At 38.6% G+C, this 20,916-nt stretch overlaps 2 protein-coding genes across 3 annotated transcripts in view; one reads left to right on the top strand and one right to left on the bottom strand.

The window, feature by feature from the left end:
• Positions 1-20,543, top strand: part of KIN (Kin17 DNA and RNA binding protein) — a 46,309-nt gene extending 25,766 nt beyond the window's left edge. Inside the window, exons 9-13 of the mRNA XM_019933227.3 lie at positions 219-269; positions 5,015-5,083; positions 5,894-5,993; positions 7,475-7,575; positions 11,299-20,543. Coding sequence (XP_019788786.1) covers positions 219-269; positions 5,015-5,083; positions 5,894-5,993; positions 7,475-7,575; positions 11,299-11,361 — 384 coding nt within the window. The 3' untranslated portion in view covers positions 11,362-20,543. The remainder of the gene's footprint in view (positions 1-218; positions 270-5,014; positions 5,084-5,893; positions 5,994-7,474; positions 7,576-11,298) is intronic.
• The window catches only part of ITIH2 (inter-alpha-trypsin inhibitor heavy chain 2), a 38,790-nt gene continuing 36,990 nt past the window's right edge, over positions 19,117-20,916 (bottom strand). For both annotated transcript variants that reach the window (XM_073801529.1, XM_073801528.1), the window contains one exon: positions 19,117-19,264. In XM_073801529.1, the coding sequence (XP_073657630.1) occupies positions 19,117-19,264 (148 nt within the window). The remainder of the gene's footprint in view (positions 19,265-20,916) is intronic.

Raw genomic sequence — 20,916 nt, 5'->3', positions numbered from 1 at the left:
GTTGACTTGCCTATCACTTATTTTCCTAAATCCAGGTTGCTTTTTTTTTCAATCAAAAACTAATTGCAAAAAAAGGTTTGTGTTTATCAGAGATTGCAAATAATATCGATCTTCTGTGAAGTGTGTTTTATGGTGTTCTTTTGCTAAAAGAAATGTTATTTGAAATAAATTGAGGATTTTAAAGAGGTAATTTTATGAATGTCTCATGCGTCCTCCAGATTGAAGAGGAGAAGAAAAGAGCTGCCCGAACAGATTACTGGCTCCAGCCTGTACGTATCCCGCTGGGGCTTCTTACTTCTAAATGTGCTTTTAAGCAAATGATTTAAATAGCATTTGGTATAAATGACTAAATTTCTTAAATATCTGTAAATTCTGTAGATAGATTTATAACTTTAATGACTTGTCTTTGCATCTACTCTGTAAGTATTAGTTATATTGTTATTAGAGGGTTACTTCATGTTCATGGACCAGTAATGTTTCTTGAGTTTAATGCCAAATTTGTGTATGGACAAATTTGAATTTAAGCCTGGAATTATTTTCAGTTTTTGCTATAAGAATACCCAGTTAGGTACTTTGTTGTAAAAACAGCTTTTTTTTTTCTTTAACATCTTTATTGGCGTATAATTGCTTTACAATGGTGTGTTAGTTTCTGCTTTATAACAAAGTGAATCAGCTATACATATACATATATCCCCATATCTCTTCCGTCTTGCGTCTCCCTCCCTCCCTCCAACCCTCCCTATCCCACCCCTCTAGGTGGTCACAAAGCACCGAGCTGATCTCCCTGTGCTATGCCGCTGCTTCCCACTAGCTATCTATTTTACATTTGGTAGTATGTATATGTCCATGCCACTCTCTCACTTTGTCCCAGCTTACCCTTCTTCCTCCCCATGTCCCCAAGTCCATTCTCTAGTAGGTCTGTGTCTTTATTCCCATCCTGCCCCTAGGTTCTTCATAACCAATTTTTTTTTTTTTAGATTCCATATATATGTGTTAGCATACGGTATTTATTTTTCTCTTTCTGACTTACTTCACTCTGTATGACAGACTCTAGGTCCATCCACCTCACTACAAATAACTCAATTTCGTTTCTTTTTATGGCTGAGTAATATTCCATTATATATATGTGCCACATCTTCTTTATCCATTCATCTGTTGATGGACACTTAGGTTGCTTCCATGTCCTTGCTATTGTAAATAGAGCTGCAGTGAACATTGTGGTACCTGACTCTTTTTGAATTATGGTTTTCTCAGGGTATATGCCCAGTAGTGGGATTGCTGGGTCATATGGTAGTTCTATTTTTAGTTTTTTTAAGGAACCTCCATACTGTTCTCCATAGTGGCTGTATCAATTTACATACCCACCAGCAGTGCAACAGGGTTCCCTTTTCTAAAAACACGTTTTAATTATATAAGTTCAAGGAAAGATTTGTTTTTTATTGCTTTTTTATTATTGCTTCTTCTGTCTTTTTTCGTTTTTTCTTAATCTAATTTACTAAAGTCTTTAAAAAAATTTTTTTATTGAAGGAAAGATTCTTTAAATTCTGTAGTGCTTTCCAGTTTTCAAAAGTTTCACACACATGATTTCATGTAAGCCCATAATAACTTTTTTTTCCCTCATCCCTTTATTGCCCCTCTCCACTTCCCTCTCCCCATTGGTAACCACTAATTTGTTCTCTATATTTGTGAGTCTGCTTCTTTTTTGTTGTATTCACTAGTTTGTTGTATTTTTTAGATTCCACATATAAATGATGTCATAGTTTTTATCTTTCTGTGACTTATTTCACTTTATTTCTTGTTCTTTTAAGATAACAATTGCATAATAATTTTTAAACATTTCAGTACTTTAAATATTTTTTATTTATTGCTGCTCGGTTTTGAACTTACTGGAATATGAAGTTTTCATAAAACCTTCAGGGTATCTTAGTTATCCTTAAGGGAGCTGGCTTGATCAATAACACAAGAGTGAAAAGTAATTATTTGGGTAATTTCTGATTTGAAAATTTCTGATTTATTATTATTATTAATAATGATCTTGAAGATCAAAAAGCATAAAGTTCTAATTTAAATCTTCATAGTTATTCCCTCACTAGCTTAAAAATAATTTTGTTTCCATGTCTTAGTTTATGTTCTTACACAATGGGAAACATTTGCCTGGTGACCACATGAAAGATCATGAAATAAGTTATGTAAAATGAAAATCCTTGCTGTATTAAATAGAAAATAAGTACTTCATAAACCAGACAGAGAAAGACAAATATCATATGATATTGCTTATATGTGGAATCTAAAAAAAAAAAGATACAAATGAGCTTCTTTACAAAACAGAAATAGACCCACTGACATGGAAAACAAACTTATGGTTACCAAAGGGGAAAGGCAGGGGGTAGGGAGGGGATAAATTAGGAGTTTGGGATTATCAGTTACACACTACTATGTATAAAACAGAACCAACAAGGACCTACGGTATAGCACAGGGAACTATACTCAATATTTTTTAATAACCTATAAGGGAAAAGAATCTGAAAAAGAATAGATAAACATATACATATAACCGAATCACTGTGGTGTACCTGAAACTAACACAACATTGTAAATCAACTATACTTCAATTAAAAAAAAGAAAAGAAAAACGATTAAAAAAAAGTGCTTCATATGAATTATTTCAGTTAATTCTCATATCAGCCCTACAAGGTAATTACTGTTATTATTCCCTTTTGATAGGTGAGACAACTGAGGTATAGATTATTTGAGTAATTCCCCCAAGGTCATTTAGAAAGTGATGAGCTAGGATTTCCCTGGCAGTCAGATTCACTAGGTTGTACTCTGCCCTAATAAACAGTACTTCCTGGGATGCATTAGTCTCCCTGACTTCCGTCTCTGAGTAGAAGTCTGGGTGAAGATTAGAAAAGGAAGGACCTAGAGAGAGGTAACCATCTATGAATTATTTTGTTTGCTTTCCCTGTCCGAGTAGCTAGCATTTGATATTAATAGTTTCATATATTGTTTATGAAAGTGTAATCAAGAATTTTGCTTAGAGCAGTAGTTCTTAACCAGAGCACAATTCAAAAAACTTTAGACCATTTCTTTCCAAGATATATATGCTTCAATACTACCACTATCCAGTCTCCTGGGGTGAAATGGCTATTTTCACTAACCGCCTAGGTGATTCTCATGTTTAGAATCACCTTTGTTCAGAACCATTGGTTTAAAGGAAAAAGAAAACAAACCAAAAGCAAAAAAAAAAAAAAAGCATTTTTAGTTAGTCCAAAAGTTCTCTTCCCATTGACAATACTTTTTTTTTTAAGTTTTTTTTTTAATGTGGACCATTTTTAAAGTCTTTATTGCACTCCTTACAATATTGCTTCTGTTTTACGCCCTGGTTTTTTGGCCACAAGGCATGTGGGATCTTACTTCCCCAATCAGGAATTGAACCCACACCCCCTGCATTGGAAGGCGAAGTCTTTAACCACTGGACCGCTAGGGAAGTCCCTGCATTGACAATACTTTTAATAAAATTTTATTTTCAGTTTGATAATCTTCTAGTATAGTAAATTATTCAGATTTTCTTCCTAGCTCCTCTTGGAGAATGTTACATTAAAAGTGAAGATCAGGGCTTCCCTGGTGGCGCAGTGGTTGAGAGTCTGCCTGCCGATGCAGGGGACACGGGTTCGTGCCCCAGTCTGGGAAGATCCCACATGCCGCGGAGCGCCTGGGCCCGTGAGCCATGGCTGCTGAGCCTGCGCGTCCAGAGCCCGTGCTCCGCAACGGGAGAGGCCACAACAGTGAGAGGCCCGCGTACCGCAAAAAAAAAAAAAGGGAAGATCAGCCAACAGGGATCCAGTGACTCAGTGTGTGTCTCATTTTGAAACGGGCAGTATGTGTGTTAAAATAACCAGCAGCCCACAGAGATGGATTGGAGAGCTTTAGTTTTTAAACTCAGAAAAGAAAGTTTTGACAGATGTGCTATGAGCAAGTGTCAATAGTACAATGAAGTAATGAATTATGTTTAAATTATAAGTGTGTGTACCCATGAGGGCCTTTGAGAAATTTAGCCCAGAAATCAGAGAAACTGTTGGTATTATATGGCTTCATTGAGAAAGTCTTAATAGAATACTGACTTAAGAATAAGAACATTCAAGCCTTCTCTTAAACATATTTTTCTGCTGTTAAATATTCTCCCCCAAAGTCCTTACTAGGTTTTTGTTAATGTAATGTTTAGCCTGGCTTATTGAAGTACTTGTGACCATCTAGTACTTCTGCTGTATCCACTTGAAGTAGCAAATACAGAATTGCTGTAGTGAATCTGGAATTAAGTCAAGTGATTTAATTTTTATCGTCAGCCATTAGCCAATTGAAATCAGGAAAACAATGATAAAGAAGCAAACTCGGAATGCATTAATATGAAATAAACTCAGATTTCTCTCCCGTTGAGAACTAGATGCTCAGAAGAGCAATGCTTTTAGCTAGAGCTAGTCTGGAGGAGTCCAGTCTTACCAAAAATCCAGAGCAACATCGTGAGAAAAGAGCATTGTGGAAAGTGTTGTGCTTTAGCTCAAAGCCTCCGTTGCTTGCAGTTCCCAGTGAGACTCCTGCTCTCTTGAGTTTTTTTGTCAGCGGTGAATGTCAACATATAACATCCTTGGCATTTTTTCTTCCTTGAATGGAGAGAAAGAAAGAAGCTCTCTGTGAAAGACCTGGATTAATAGAGTTGAGATTGGTGGATGAAAGTCCTAGATTTCAGGAAATCTTCACTATGGAAATCAGCCATGAGATACGCGTTTTTTCCTCTTGGTAACCAACTGTGTTGAATAAAAAGAGACAGAAGGAATGAAAGATTACTAAGGAAATGTTCTGCCATCGTTGGGAAGACTTCCAACTCCAAAATGTCTTATTTAGCAAAGCAGTTAACATTTTACTATGATTTTCGGTGAAAATGTTTAAAATGAAGGATCAAAAGAGGAAAGATAATTTATATCATTCCTTCCATCTTTATTTTTTTCTTATTTTCCAGGAAATTGTAGTGAAAATTATAACCAAAAAACTTGGAGAGAAGTATCATAAGAAAAAGGGGATTGTTAAGGTAAGAACATGGAGTTATGATGGAATTTGGTGAAGGAGCTGGCGTGTGGCTGAGTAAAGCCATCTTGATACTCCTTAAAAATCAAGTCCTGGTAACAGAAGCAGTGTGTCTAAGGTTCTCGATGGTTCCATGAAAGGAAGGCTGACTTCCCAACGGTTGAGGAAATATTTCATTTCCAACCATAGTTTATACTTAACTTTGGTCGGCTTTCTTACTAGAGCAAATGGTATGTATGAAATCCCATCGGCACCTCTTAAAAAATTCAGTGAGCGCACCTTGCTCGTAAGTAAGGTACATTCCCTTTGTTAATGACGGGCAATGTAATAGGGCCCCAGAGTTCCAAGGAGGACTTCCTTGTGGTTTGCCTGAGAGACTTATCTTTCGATTGCTGTAGGATTTTAAAATTAAAAAAAAATCAATGCTCCAGTCTTTTTCTTTCTTGTGCTTTTCCTGAGTATAGTTTCATGCTAGCACCCACCCTTGTGCATGCATAAGTTGCCCTCCTACTGTACTTGAAATGACACAGAATTATCCCTCTCATTGTATTTCTTAAAGTCTTATTCTAAGGTCACCAGCCTCTTCTTTCCAGATGAAAACCTTAACTAAGCTTTGAATTGAATTCTTTAAGAACCATAGCCTGAGGTCATATATGGCATCTAGAAAATAAGCTCCATTGATACAAGGAGTTACTCTTAAAACAAGTTACTCTTACCTTTTGGTTAGAATTTCATTGTTTACATTTATTTCTGTCCTTTGGACTTTGTGTTCACATGTCTCTTCTGTTATAAAAGTGTTGGTTTTACATGGCAGGAAGTAATTGACAATTACACCGCTGTGGTGAAGATGATTGATTCTGGAGACAAGCTGAAACTTGACCAGACTCATTTAGAAACAGTAATTCCAGCACCAGGTAAATCTTTTTGCAGACCATTTAATATACCATCGAAATAAGTGATTCCATTCTTTAAAACCTTAGTTTTTGACGTTACTTGATAGTTCTGGGTATGAGTTTCCTTTTTAGAAACATATAACTGCCAATATAACTGATCCCAGTTTGACTTGGGGAGGTGGTAGTTTACCAGTCCTCTGAGAAAGCTATTTTGTGGCATAAATAAATTTTCCCTTTCTAGAATCTTTGTTTTCTCTCCAGAAGCAAATCACAGACATATCTGGATAAAATCAATCATATTAGGATTATTATTAATATATTTGTTTAGCTATTTGAGATGGTAAAGTAAAAGTCAGTATTATTTTGCATTTTCTTTTCCTTAATTGTCTTACGCATATCTAGTATAAATGCTTCTGTGGTTAGGTTGTTTGCCTCTGACCCAGACTCTTCATGGCGGTATCATTGCTGGCACAGTGATAATGTTAGTCTCTAAAACTTCTGTTTATCAGATCCTATATTCTTTCTCCATAAAATAAAATTCATTTTATGGATTAGAAATTGTGGACTTTTTTTTCAGCTTCAGTAAGATGTAATTAACATAAACTGCATCTGTATAAAGTATACAATTTGTTGTTTTCAACACATGCGTACTCCCGTGAAAACCACCCTTACAATCAAGTTAGCAAATGGGTCCATCACGCCGCAAAGTTTCCTCCGTTTCCTTTATAGTCCTTCGCTCCCTGCTGTCTCCCCCGTCCCCCACGCAACCACCAGTCTGCCTTCTGTGACTATAGATTAGCTCATAGTTTTCTACAATTTTATATAAATAAAATCGTACCACGTGTCCTGTGTTTCTGTCTGGCTTCTTTCACTAAGTACATCATTGTGGATTCATTCACGTTGTTGTGTGCATATATACTTTATTCCTTTTTATTGCCAACTATTTCATTATGTGGATGTGCCAGTTTCTTTATCCAGTCACCTACTGATGGACATTGGGGTTGTTTACAGCTCTTGGCCATTACAAACAAACCTGCTATATGAGCATTCACATACAGATCTTTGTATGGATATATGATTTGTGTTGAGAAAATTCTTAGAGATAGAATGGCTCAACCAAACAGCAGGCACATATTTACGCTTTTATGAAACTAGCAACCATCTTATGATCTTAAAAAGAGAGAAATTAAAAGTAAGCTGAATTTTTTCTGATTACTTCTGGGCTCTGGGCATCTCCTCCAAGAACCTTATACTCCTTGGTATAAAATTAAAACATTCCTTGACAAATAAGTAGAAAAAATGAGGAGTCTTGTGATGTTACAGTTATCAAAGTATCTACAAACTGTACTGTAGCATCATACAGATATTAAATGGTTAAGAACATCTAAGAGAAGAGTTTTGTTTTCTACTATGTTGATTCAGTGTAATTGCATTTGGCTGTAAGAAAGTAGAAGAAAGTGGCCATTTTCTTTGTATTAAGTGTTAACCCTTTTCTGTTACAGGAAAAAGAATTCTCGTTTTAAATGGAGGCTACAGAGGAAATGAAGGTACCCTAGAATCCATCAATGAGAAGACTTTTTCAGCTACTATAGTCATTGAAACCGTAAGTATAGTTTACACAAAGACGGAAATTTCAAAATGCTTTTAAAATGTGCTATGGTTTTTTTTCATCGGATTCGTGTTTTAAGTTTGGGCTTTCTGTTTGCCTTCTCTCCTATTTGGAAATCTATAAGCTTATTTTCTCTAATGACTGACATTACTAAAGCATTTTATTTTCTGATTACAAAAGAAATTCCTTATGTGTCTTAATCTGTTCAGGCTGCTATAACAAAATACCATAGACTGGGGTGGCTTTAGAAACAACAGAAATCTATTTCTCACGTTTGTGGAGGCTGGAAGTCCAAGATCAAGGCACAGGCAGATTCGATGTCTGCTGAAGGCCTGTTTCCTGGTTAATGTGTCCTCACATGGTGGGAGGGGAAAGGGAGCTCTCTGGGATCCCTTTTTAAGGGCACTAATGCATTCTCAGGGGCTCTGCCCTCATGACCTAATCACTTCCCAAAGACCCCACTTCCTAATACCATCACATTTTGAATGTATTGAATGAATTTCGACAGGGACACAAACATTCAGTCTCTAGCAGCACTCTTGGATAAAAGCTGAAAAATACAATTTAATATAAATAATTTTTAAAATTGCCCATAAACCTCCAGGCAAATGATAACCTCCATTAATATTTTGGTCTGTTTTTTTTCAGTCTTTCTATTTTATAACATTGTGTATATTACACATAGTTTTATATCCCAGTTTTTTTCCCCCACATCTAACATAAAACTCAATCTGCCGTAGTGTGATTAGTGGAGAATATATAGTCAGAGTTAGTGGGGGAAAAGCCACAGAGATCAATAATATTTTTTAATGTCCTTCTTTCTTTCATAAAGGATTTAAGGTAGAAGAGATCAATAAATAGATTTTAAGAAATCTGACATTTAAGTAAAATTGTTCGTTGACTTAGAACTGACGGTCCACTGACAGGTCTGCGCATGAGGCTGAGTGAGACCTGAGCTGTCTTCAGAAGGAAGGGTCTGAAACATGTTTTTTCCTAACTGCCTAATTCTTTTTAGATCCCTGCGCTACCGCACCGTGTATCTTTACCTCTAAACGAGAAGCTTTTTCATCTCCACTACAGGAAGTTTTAGTGTTTGGGGGAATAATCAACTTCCTGAAGAGTTTGATGAAAGTTTTGGGCTCTCTGCAAGAAACTGCACATAAACTGCCAAATTTTATGTGTTCCCTTTAAGGAGTTCTCAGGTCCCCTGAGCCCAGCTATGAACTGGTTTGAGAACATGTGTCTCAGGAAAGCTTTCTAGAAAAACCATTTAGGTTCTTATTTGAAAAAAATCACATTTCAGTAAATTAAGCATTTTTTCCCTGTCCTTGAAAATACTAACCTAATCACCAACGAACATAAACTCTAAGGGGAAAAAAAAGGAACAGGGTATGTCACCTGTCAGTAGGGAATTTATTAATCTGACTACATGAACAGATTGAAGTTCTTTTTTAAATCAGTTTTTTTTTTTCTGATTCAATCAGCATAAGATCGTGGAAACTCTCGTATTTCCTTGGCAGGTTGAATTTCCTCTACTTTCTAGTTTCCTAATACTATCCAACTTACATCCCGCTTCACGTTTTCATCTAAGGGAAACAGAACGACTCAGTACTGTTGAGGATATTCTAGGTTCCGTCCACAGCTTTGGTTTCCAGTCTGTATGATTTTCGAGAGCTGCTTTCTTCCCGGCCTTGCTGTGAACCCACAGCTCCATCTTCCCCTCTAATGCTTTCATCGCTCTCAGAGCTGGATGGAGATAGAACCTCGGAGGTGATCCGCAGGGAAAGCCTTTCTGGTTGATTGCAAAGCAGCGTGTACTCTTGGGAGAGGAAACCCACATGCAAATTTTTTGGTTTTTTCTTCTTCTTTTGCAGCCTGCCTCCATTAAAAATATCTGTGGTGGTTTGTGCATGTCGGTCAGCTTGTCTCTACGTCCGCATGTTTTCTCCAAGTCAATGCCCTGAAAAACATGAACTTTTCGAGTGGTTTCTCCTATTTTTATTATTTCTGGCATCTTAAATTTTAGTATCAGTATCATAAGATTTGGAATTTACACATTTATTAAGCAGATTTTTTAAATAGCTCACAAATTGTTCAAAACCAGCCCCAACTTTTTAGATACTTGCCTAGTTAACCCAAGTCTGGCCCCCTTCTTTATCCCTTGCTTGGCCTTCTTATCACAGAAGTGTGATTGACCTTTGACCTTTAAACCTGATGATGTCAAACTGGGTCATGCTTTATCTGGGAACTTATTTCCTTTATATGTAATCATTATAGTACATTAAAAGAAAGACATTTTAAAAGCATTTTTTAAAGGAAGGTAAAAAATGTTAAAATCTCAGCCCAGGGTTAGAGTCCTCATCATCATTTTATATTTTGCAGCAGAGAGGACCAACTTTTAAATTTTAACTGAAAGATTTAATATAAGAGTTAAGAATTATTGAGCTTGGGCTTCCCTGGTGGCGCAGTGGTTGAGAGCCCGCCTGCTGATGCAGGGGACACGGGTTTGTGCCCCGGTCCAGGAAGATCCTGCATGCCGCGGAGCGGCTGGGCCCGTGAGCCATGGCCGCTGAGCCTGCGCATCCGGAGCCTGTGCTCCGCAACGGGAGAGGCCACAACAGTGAGAGGCCCGCGTACCGCAAAAAAAAAAAAAAAAAAAGAATTATTGAGCTCATATGCATATTATGTTCCAGATGTTATTCTGAGCACTTTATATGTGCTAGCTCATTTATATTTCTCAACAAGCCAGTAATGTAGGGTACTGTTACTGTTCCCCACTAGGGGATAATGGGGCACTGAGGGGTTATGTCACCTGCTGAGGGTGGGGTTTGAACTTGGGCAGTCTGGGTCCAGAGCCCATATTCTTAGCCTCTGTGTTCCCAGGCTGTATCAGCTTTTATGACAGGTATCATCTTCCATTAATCCAGTTTTCTTTCCCCTTTCCCTTTTTGTTGGATATGAAGGGAACAAGAAAATATATTTCAGGTTGGTCTCATTTTCTGTAATAAGACCAGCCTGTCACAGCTAAACTAGACAAATATCTTTGAGTATGAGGATTTGTATTGCTTAAAATAATATTTGTTATTTAAAAAAAAAACCCAACTGATAATGGCACAAACATGATAGACATGAACTTCTCATTTTGAAGTCCAGAACAGGTCTTCTGAATCAGGGAATGGCTCTTTTCTTAGGGGTGATTTGTGAGCCCAGGGTCCTTCTAACTTGTGGCTCTACCACCTTCAACCGGGGTTTTGACAGCTGCCGTGTCCGTGTGCTTCAGGCAGGCCGCGGGGAGCGTGACGGGTTGCCTGTGGAGGGGAGCATGGCTTGGGCCTGGAAGTGGCCCGCGTCACTTCTGTTCCCTTCCTTGGGCCAGAGCTCCATCTCATGGCATACCTGAGCACAGGAGGAGCCAGGAAGTGTGACTTGCTCCAGGAAGCAGAGGAGATACTGACCAGCTAGCCAGTCTCTGCCACAGGGTCTAGAGGTAACACATGCCACATAGCACTGAAGAAACTACGGCCAGTTCTTGATGAGGTTGCCGTAGAATGCTTTAGAATACTTGTAAAATTCACAGATGTGTAGAGCTGGTAGGTACCTTAGTGGTATCTTAGGGATGTGAAAAAGGCAAATTGGGATCCAGAAGTGTGTGTCCTTTTCTTGTCTTATAAGTACATGTGTGTTCTTAACCTCTTCTTCAATTATTTTAATTTGTAGGGCCCTTTAAAAGGACGCAGAGTTGAAGGAATTCAATACGAAGACATTTCTAAACTTGCCTGAGTTTGATAACTTGTTAACAGCACATTAAAATCTTAAAGCATCAAATTGGTGTTCACAAAGGCGTTACAAGACTCTACTGTGTTAGGGTGTTTCTTTTGTATAAAACAAATGGATTTATTTAAATATTACTGTATAGTTGTTTAGCTAAGCTTACAGAAAAATCTAGTTATGTCTCATGAAGTATCAAAATTGTGTAATTTTGTCTTTGTTATTTTTATTTCCTTTGTAATATTTCCTTGATGATTTTTTATCTTCATTAAAAGAACATTATTGTAAAGTGTTTTATATAGGACAATTTAGAATCGTATAGTTAGAGGAAATCCTTCATATACTCTAAATTTCTATTTTCATCAGTAAAGTTGAACTGTAAATATAATTACATTTTAAAGAGTCAAACTATAAATAGAATAGCAGCTTTATTGAGATATAATTCACACACACCATACAATTTCACCCATTTAAAGTGGACATTTCAGTGGTATTTAGAATATTTACAAAGTTGTACAAGCACCACCACTATCTAATTTGAAACATTTTCATCACCCCCGAAAGTAACCCTGTATCCATAGTCACTCCTAACCTCCCCTCTCTCCCCAGCCCCTGGCAACTACTAATCTACTTTCCATCTCTGTGTATTTGCCTGTTTTGGACATTTCATATAAATGGAATCATACGATATGCGATCTTTTATGACCAGCTTCTTTCACACAGCATAATGTTTTCAAGGGTTATCCACGTTGTAGCACGGATCACTATCTCATTCCTTTTCATTGAACAATTATCCATCATATGGGTATACCGCATTTTTAAAAAACTATTCATCAGTTGCTGGATTTGGGTTGTTTCCGCTTTGAGGCAATTATGAATAATGCTGCTGTGAACATTCGTGTACAAGATTTTGTGTGAACGTACGTTTTCAGATCCTAGGATTGGAGTCAGTCATACTGTAACTCACTCATGTTATACCATGTTTAACATTTGAAGAGCTGCCAGGCCGTGTTCCAAAGTGGCTACACCATTTTACAATCCCACCAGCAATGGTGAGCTGTCCATTTTTAAATAAGTAGGGCAGCATATTATGAAGGGATACAAAAGACAGGAAACCCACCTCACAGTTGCTTATGGGAAAAAAAAAAAAAGGAAGGTTATAGTTCATATAACTGCGAAGGAGCAGACCCTCGATTCAAGTGAGATTCAGGGTGCAAGCAGTCCAGATTCAGGGCTGGGTCCCTGTCATCTCTGGCTTCTGTGTTGGGTTCATTCAAGGTACTTTTCAAAACAGCAAGATGACTGCCAGCATCTCCAGCCTCCAGGTTTACATCTTACCCTTCTGTCACAGTTCCAGCAGAAAACCTGGAATTGAGTCTTATGGATCCCCACCGGGACAGATCATTCCAAGTAAAAGGATTGGAATACTACCGACTGGCCAGACTTGGATTGTATTCCAACCCATGGGCCATCCCTCTGGAGCCCCACCCTTAGGGGAGGGGTGATACATTTATTATCAGAAGGTGGGAGAATATTTGCTGGTGAACAGAGACAGAGGAGGCAGCAAAAGAAATAGTAATAGGATGATGTCAGTAGCTTTACAGAAAATGTTATGGGATGAATTAAAGCGTTTCCGAAATAGCTGGACAGCATCGTACTGGGGAAAGGAGCTGGGTTTTGGAGTTGGGCAGACTTTAGGTTGAATTTTGGCTGTTCTATTCACTAGCTAAGTCATCTCAGGAAAGTTAATGTTCTCGAATTTCAATGCTTTTAATGTATAAATTGTCAAAAATAGTGTGTCCCGGCAGGGTTGTTGTGACAACTACAGAAAATGCATATGGAGTGTCAGACGTAAAGCCCAGCACTTAGTAGGTGTTTGATAAACGAAGTGAGCATAGTGTCAGTAAATGGGGGTGAGCGTTTGTGACCTGAGGAATTTCCATAAGGGGAATGGTTCTCCCTGATTATAGTGGAGAAATAAAACATGACAAATTTCATAGGCCTCCCCCAAATCTGTAAGTTTGGAATTGACTCAGTGGTTTTCTTCTTAGAAAACCATGTTTCATCCCTACCGCCCACATTTAATTCTTTTCTCCAACATCTTCCTGAAATTGTCGCAGGATAAAATAAAGTAGCATTATTGAAGGTCAACTTAATTGAAAAAAGTCTGAAGCACAAAAATATGATGCTAGACTATAGAACCTTTTTTCCTGTAAGTTTTTAGAGGCCAATATGGTTATGTTAAGCAGAGTGACTGCAGACACCTAAAATCAAGTCTTATGTAGACTTTTTTCTCTATTTTCTTTTCTTTCTTTATTTTTTTGGCCGAGCCACATGGCTTGCAGGATCTTAGTTCCCCGACCAGGGATTGAACCCGGGCCCCCTGCAGTAGAAGCACAGAGTCCTAACCAAAGGACCACCAGGGAATTCCCTGACTTGTTTTTTTTCTTTTTAAAGCATTGTAAGCTATTCTTTTTTTTAAAAAAAATAGACTTTATTTTTTAGAGCAATTTTAAGTTCACAGCAAAATTAAGCAGAACGTGTAGAGATTTCCCACGTGCCCCCTGCCCCGCAAGCCACAGCCTCCCTACCATCAGCACCCCCACCAGATGGTGCATCTGTTATAACTGATGACCCTGCATGGACACGTCATCCTCACCAAGCATCCGTAGCTGACGTCAGGGTTCACTCTTGGGATTGTACATTCTATGGGCTTGGACTAATTTCTAATGAAATACATTCACCATTATGGTATCATGCAAAATAGGTTCCTCAGTCTAAACATCCACCTGCTCATCGCCCCTCCCCTGCCTGCCTCCATCAACCAGTGATCTTTTTACTGTCTACATAGTTTTGCCTTCCCCAGAACGTCTGGTAGTTGGACTCATACAGTATGTAGCCTTTTCAGACTGGCTTCTTTTACTGGGTAATATGCATTTGTTTCCTCCACGCGTCTTCTCGTGGCTTGATGGCTCTTTTTTTTTAAGTGCTGAGTAATACCACCTTATCTGTATATACCACAGTGTATTTATCCATTCACCTACTGAGGGACATCTTCGTTGCTTCCAAGTTTTGTCAACTATGAATGAAGCTGCTATAAACCTACGTGTGTAGATTTTTGTGCAGGCATAAGTTTTCAACTCATTTGGGGAAATACCAAGGAGCGTGGTTCCTGGATTGAATGGTAAGATTGACTTCCGAAGTGGCTGTTCTGTTCTGTAGTCCTGCAAGCAATGAATGAGAGTTCCTGTTGCTCCACCTCCTTGCCAGCATTTAGTGTTGTCTTGATTTTGGCATTCTAATAGGTGTGTAGTAGTATCTCATTGTCTTAATTTGCAATCCCTAATGACATGATGTTGAGCATCTTTCCATATGTTTATTTGCCATCTGTATATCGTGTCTATTCAAGTCTTTTGCCATTTTTAAATTGGGTCATTCACTTCCTTACTGTTGAGTTTTAAGAGTTCTTTGTATATTTTGGATGATCGTCTTAGATAATATCTTTTGTAAATATTTTCTCTCTGTCTGTGGCTTCTCAGTTTTTGGAAAGCGGTTCTTTTTCACCAGCTTGCTTGAGGTCATATCAAATTATTGGCATCGATATCTTAGGAAACCAAATTCCTTGAGTTTTCTTCATTAGGAATGCCGTCAGATCCCATTGCCTTGTTTGCTCTTTTTACCCTTGTGTACTTCTAACTGCCTATCAGTTTTTACTGACACGTTTGAGTGAATTTATTCAACAAACATTTACTAAAGCGCCTCCCCTAAGTAAATGATCGCAGGAGGTGCTGGAGATAAAAGGGTGAGAGCAGGTGTAGGCCCAAGACGGGTGTCGTGTAGGAATTGACAATGTTTAGTGAATTGATATTCAAATGAAATGATTGGCCGATAAAGAGAAATTAGCTAATTTGGAGTAGCTAGTTAAAAACCCGCCCTGGGACTTCCGTGGCTGTCCAGTGGTTAAGTCTCTGCGCTCCCAATGCAGGGGGCCTGGGTTCCATCCCTGGTCAGGGAATTAGATCCCACATGCCGCAACTAAGACCTGGTGCAGCCAAAAAAAAAAAACCCGCCCTGACTTTGACATACCGCAGTGAGAGACCGTTACTGTTACCCGTAACGTAAGTAGGAACTGTACATACCTCAGTTCCTACTCTGGTGAAATGGGATCACAGGATTAGAATATGGCTCAGCCTTTGTTGTAAGTTCGTCATTAGGTAGACTGAAGTGACCCCAGAAACGTTAACTGGGTAATTGAATCACTATACCATTAAAAGGAAGCGTCCTTGATTTTTCTTTCTCTCACATGGATATTTCAGAAAAAGTCACCCATGTAGACTTTGCCAGTGTGAAAAAGTGTTTTGTTTCGTTTGTTTGTTTGGTTTTTTGGTCATGCCTCATGCTTGCCGCTTGCGGGATCTTACTTTCCTGACCAGGGTTTGAACCCGGACCACGGCTGCTGAGCCCTAACCACTGGACTGCCAGGGAATTCCCTGAAAAAGTGTTAAGAAAGGAATAAGACTACTAAATTATTACAGCATATAAGCATTTTTATGTATCTAGGCAGCCAGGTAATTTCTACTTTCATCCTACTGGGTCTTTGGAGTCACTTACAGCTCTTTCGATTGGGATAAGTCTGAAGAGAAGATGTTCCTCCTTATGGTATTAAGTGATCCTTTAAAGCAAGTAGAATGACTTGCATAAGACCTCATACCATTAGGTACTAAAATAACTACTGATTCATAGTTCATTTTTACTACACATAGAGACACTCTCTAATTCCCTTTTTTTTTTACTTATTTCTTTGGATTGCCAATTTTCCAACTCTAAGAAGCCTTGTTTAATTTTCAGATATTTAAAAACACAAACAAACAAACTTATGACAGAAGTATGACCTGAACGCAGTCTTGTTTCTCAAACAAAGGCTCTTATTTTCCTGACAGTTCTGACAATAAGACATACATATCTAATTGGTTTAATGGGAACTGTTTAGATTGATACTTACAGAAAGCTTTGAAGATAGGCTACTTTTGTCCTAAAGAGGAATATATTTGACAAATACCAGCCCTGTAATACCCCAACTTTATACAAAATTAAATATTGATCAATTACCAATGGGTTCCAAGGTGTTCAACGAATAAGCATAGATAATTGTCAACTTGTTTTTCTTCATCACTGAGAGCATAATACTTTCAGAACTAACCAAGAGGCAGACAGTGGAATAGTTCCTTCTTTTCCAATGATTCCCATTAATTTGGTTTCTTCATTTGAAATTCAAAATTGATTATTCCCTTATAATTCAAAATTAATTATATAGAGAAGGCAATTTTCTGGTCTCAAGAGGGACACATATGAACAGTATTAATAAGGTTATTTTTTACAGGAAATGAATTTTAAAACACCAGCTATTAATAAAAGTTTTGATAATTTGAATAACATGGGTTTGATTTTAAATCTAGTTTCTTTTGCTAGGACTATGTTGCTCAGTACTCAGCGTGTAAATTTACACCCCAAGATTTTCATCATTATTTTTAAAACTACTGAGCACATGTAAAATACTAGGAACAGATCTAACCTTATATAGCTAAAGGTAGCTGTTTTAAGGTCAAAATTTTTTACAAAGTAACCAGTATAAGAACCCACTTTTGAAGTTTGTGTTGAATATTAGCATTTTAAGATTAGTATTTTTGAAATAGGGATAGAAAAGATGTAATAGATTTTTAAAAAAATCATAGGTGCCGTAGGTGACCAATTTTTATAGAGGAATGAAACTAAAAGGCAATGCTATTTACCTCTTCAGCACTGAGGTTATCTTGGAAATTATAGAAATAATCACGTTTAATATTTTGCAATTATGTCAAAAGATGATCACTTGCTTTCACAAATATTGGTTGGGTATGTCCAAAAAGAGGTAGTTTTGTCTACTTTCTAAAATGAAAAATGGTTTTAACCAAATTATGGAGAGAAAGCTTCATAAAAATGTACCTTAAAAAAATTTTTTAAGTGCAATTTCATCACTTTGGCCTTTGAACATATATCCATTTTCAGAATAGATTTAAAGGAAAGTTATAAACAAAGGAAAGCACAGAATAATGGATCAGACTTGCACCAGCCTCCATAATCATGTAAGGCAATTCCTTATAATAGATCTCTTCATATATATATATATATATATATATATATATACACCATTGACCCCTGAACAACATGGGTTTCAACTGCATGGGACCACTTGTATGTGGATTTTTTAAATTTTTTTTTTCCGGTACGCGGGCCTCTCACTGTTGTGGCCTCTCCCGTTGCGGAATACAGGCTCCAGATGCGCAGGCTCAGCGGCCATGGCTCACGGGCCCAGCCGCTCCGCGGTATGTGGGATCTTCCCAGACCGGGGCACGAACCTGTGTACCCTGCATCAGCAGGCAGACTCTCAACCACTGCACCACAAGGGAAACCCCTGTATGTGGGTTTTTAAAAAACAAATATAGCACCTGTTGTTTCATTTTACAGATCTTTAAAATTAACTAAGTATGGGGAAAAGTTTGTGTTTAATTAGAGATCACAGTATGTGGAATCAAAAAACTAGGGTTTGAGGACTTCCCTGGTGGTTCAGTGGTTAAGAATCCACATGCCAATGCAGGGGACATGGGTCCGAGCCCTGGTCCGGGAAGATCCCACATGCCACGGAGCAACTAAGCCCATGCACCACAATTACTGAGCGTGCACTCTAGGGCCTATGAGCCACAACTACTGAGCCCACGTGCCACAACTGCTGAAGCCCACGCGCCTAGAGCCTGTGCTCTGCAACAAGAGAAGCCACCATAATGAGAAGTCCACGCACCGCAACAAAGAGTAGTCCCTGCTTGCCGCAACTAGAGAAAGCCCATGCACAGCAACAAAGACCCAACACTGCCAAAAATAAATAATATAAATAAAAAATAAATTTATAAAAAAACAAAAAACTAGGGTTTGAGTCCTGATCTGTTCTATACTGTTTGTTTCCTGCCCTTGGGTGAGTCATCTATCAATTCCTTTGTCTTTGAGACAGAGATAAAAGTCTGTTGGTTTTCAACTGTGGGATTTTGGCAGCCCTAAGCCCCACATTGTTCAAGGGCCAACTGTATATGTGCGTATGTTTATATATGTGTGTATATATGATATGGCTATCCTACTAGTTCTCTTTCTCAGGAGAATCCTGACTAATACAGGCTTCTTGGACTAAAAAGGGTCTCTGAGGCCAACACTAAGGAAGGAATTTTGGCAAAGCATCATGGGCATCTTAGGTACCTTGGCAAGGTTATCCCTACAGAGGGTGACAGGGCTTTATATTCATATATATATAACTACAAAACAATTAAGATAGGTGACTTCCCCTGTTCTTACTCCAAGTTCACCAAATAACCTCATAATTGAATTTCCCATGTAACTGACAACCTAATAATGTATTCAGTTGCAAGGTTGAGGACCTGACACTAAAAACAGTGAAGTCCTTACAGTAAATGCCAAACCCAGGACTCCGTCTGGACGGCAGCTTGACTCACCAATGCAGCCCTCCTCTGCACAACCTCGATTAACACACCTTCCCATCTGAAAACGCCAACAACATCCTAAAACTTCTTTGCAAAGTATTTATCTTCTTCAGGTGTGTTAACAGGTTTTATAAACCACCATGATATCTGGTTAGTTTTTAATTATTCAAACTCAAGAATGACTACAAAGGTGGCAGGGAAAAAATGTATATTTATACATAGAATTTCCCCAACTATAAACTTTTCAAGGCCATTTGAGAAAGCTGTAGAGCTGAGGCACAAAGTAGTCCTTGTAATGTCCGTCGATGAAGCCTTTCCCACTGTTGTGCACAAACCAACAAGGAACGTTGGTCCCAAACACTCCGTCTGTCCGGTAGTCCTTCTGCAGGCCTCTGCAAGGAGAACAGTGGGCGTGGTTAGGACACAGACCACGGCGTGGCCAGCCTGTGTATCTAGAAAGAAGACACACTCTCCCTCTCTGTTTTCTGCCCCCTTCTAGCACCGTATCTGCTAACACCCCTGTGCCCCATCCCTGTTCCCCAAGTCTTCCCCAAGTCATACAAAGCACCAGAGTCAGGGGCTTGGTTTAGAAAGACAGACAATAAGCAGTGTGTCCTTAGAAATTCAAATAACCTGTCTAGAGATTGACCAATATGGACTTTTCCAGGAAGGTAAAGAGTGCAAATTAACTTGCCTTTTTTATTTTTTCCCTGCTGCCTTGGAGGGGAGGCCCATGTAGTCAGAGGCAGTCCTCTTTCTGGACATGGGGAAAGGGACAAGGGGGCAGTGGGAACTGGCTGGGGGCTATGTCCTCAAGGTTGCCTAGGGCTGGTATAGTCTCCAAATTAGCCCAGAGCAAGGAAGAAGCTGCCAGATTTAGCAAATAACAATGCAGGATGCCAGTTAAATTTGAATTTCAGATAAACACCACTCATGTTTCAGCAGAAGTATGTCCCAAGTATCTGAAATTCACAATTTCCTGGGTGTCTTGTGTTTATCTGGTGAGGCTGGAAGAGGATCCAACCATCGTGCTCTGGGGAGCTGAGGCTACTGCAGGGAGGCTGTGGGGCGGAAATAACGTTCAAATGGAAAGAAGGTGGAAACGAAGCTCCAGCTCACAGGTTCCCTGCAGGATGAATCTGAGGTGCCTCTCAGCTTGACTGCAGGGGTGACTGTTCTACTTAGGAGCGACGCCGGCTGTTCCTGAGACATTCATGGTTTTCGTTTTAAGGGTAAAGAAGTTATACGGTATATTGCCATTAATGAGCTTTAAGACATACATCTTTGCGCGTGGCCCACGGGTCGAGTTAGTTTCCGCTGTGCGTCACGAGGTGCTGGCAGTAGAAGGAAATGGGGCCCAGCCTTTACCTTTGGTCATTAGCATAGAGTAGATGTGTTTACCAATCTCAGATAACTTGTTATTACTGTGATCAACTGTGCTCAGCGTTGCTTCTGTGAAACACGCTTACTGACGCCCAGTGGTAACTCAATGATCTCTGGTAAACCCATGCTAGTTGAGTAGTGTACTAAGAGCCCATTGTTGCAGTTCACAAATCTATTTCTGTGGTAACTTTATTTTACTGTTGTAATTTTATGGCTTAATGATTGTTGTAATTTTATGGCTTAATTGTTGTAATTTTATGGTTTAATGAAGTACATGGAAGCCAATGACATTCGTGTGCCAAGAGTCATTTCTCATCGAGCAAAGTTGGCTGCTTTGTAAAAACTCTAAAAAGGCCCCGAATTCTTTAATATGATACCAGATTAGGCCTGGGTGAGACAACTGTAAAAGACTGGGAAAAATGAAAAAGACGTATAAAAAGTTTAAACTCAGGATGCTTTACAGGTATCTATGTTCTCACTTCAAAATGAAGCATATGGATACGGTTTGTGTAAGAAAAGCTACACCAAGATGTATTCAGTAGATTCAAACACAAACATGCATTCAGTGGATAAGTACTCAAAAAGAAAGCTCTAGGCGTAAGTAAAAATCTACACGTTCTTTCGCTAGCACTAAGGCGAGTAGGTGTTTTTATGATTTCTT

The sequence above is a fragment of the Tursiops truncatus genome, chromosome 2, assembly GCF_011762595.2.
Source record: "Tursiops truncatus isolate mTurTru1 chromosome 2, mTurTru1.mat.Y, whole genome shotgun sequence".
Taxonomy (NCBI): domain Eukaryota; kingdom Metazoa; phylum Chordata; class Mammalia; order Artiodactyla; family Delphinidae; genus Tursiops; species Tursiops truncatus.
The sequence above is the reverse complement of the archived record's forward strand: the minus strand, read 5'-3'. Positions and strand labels throughout refer to the sequence as shown.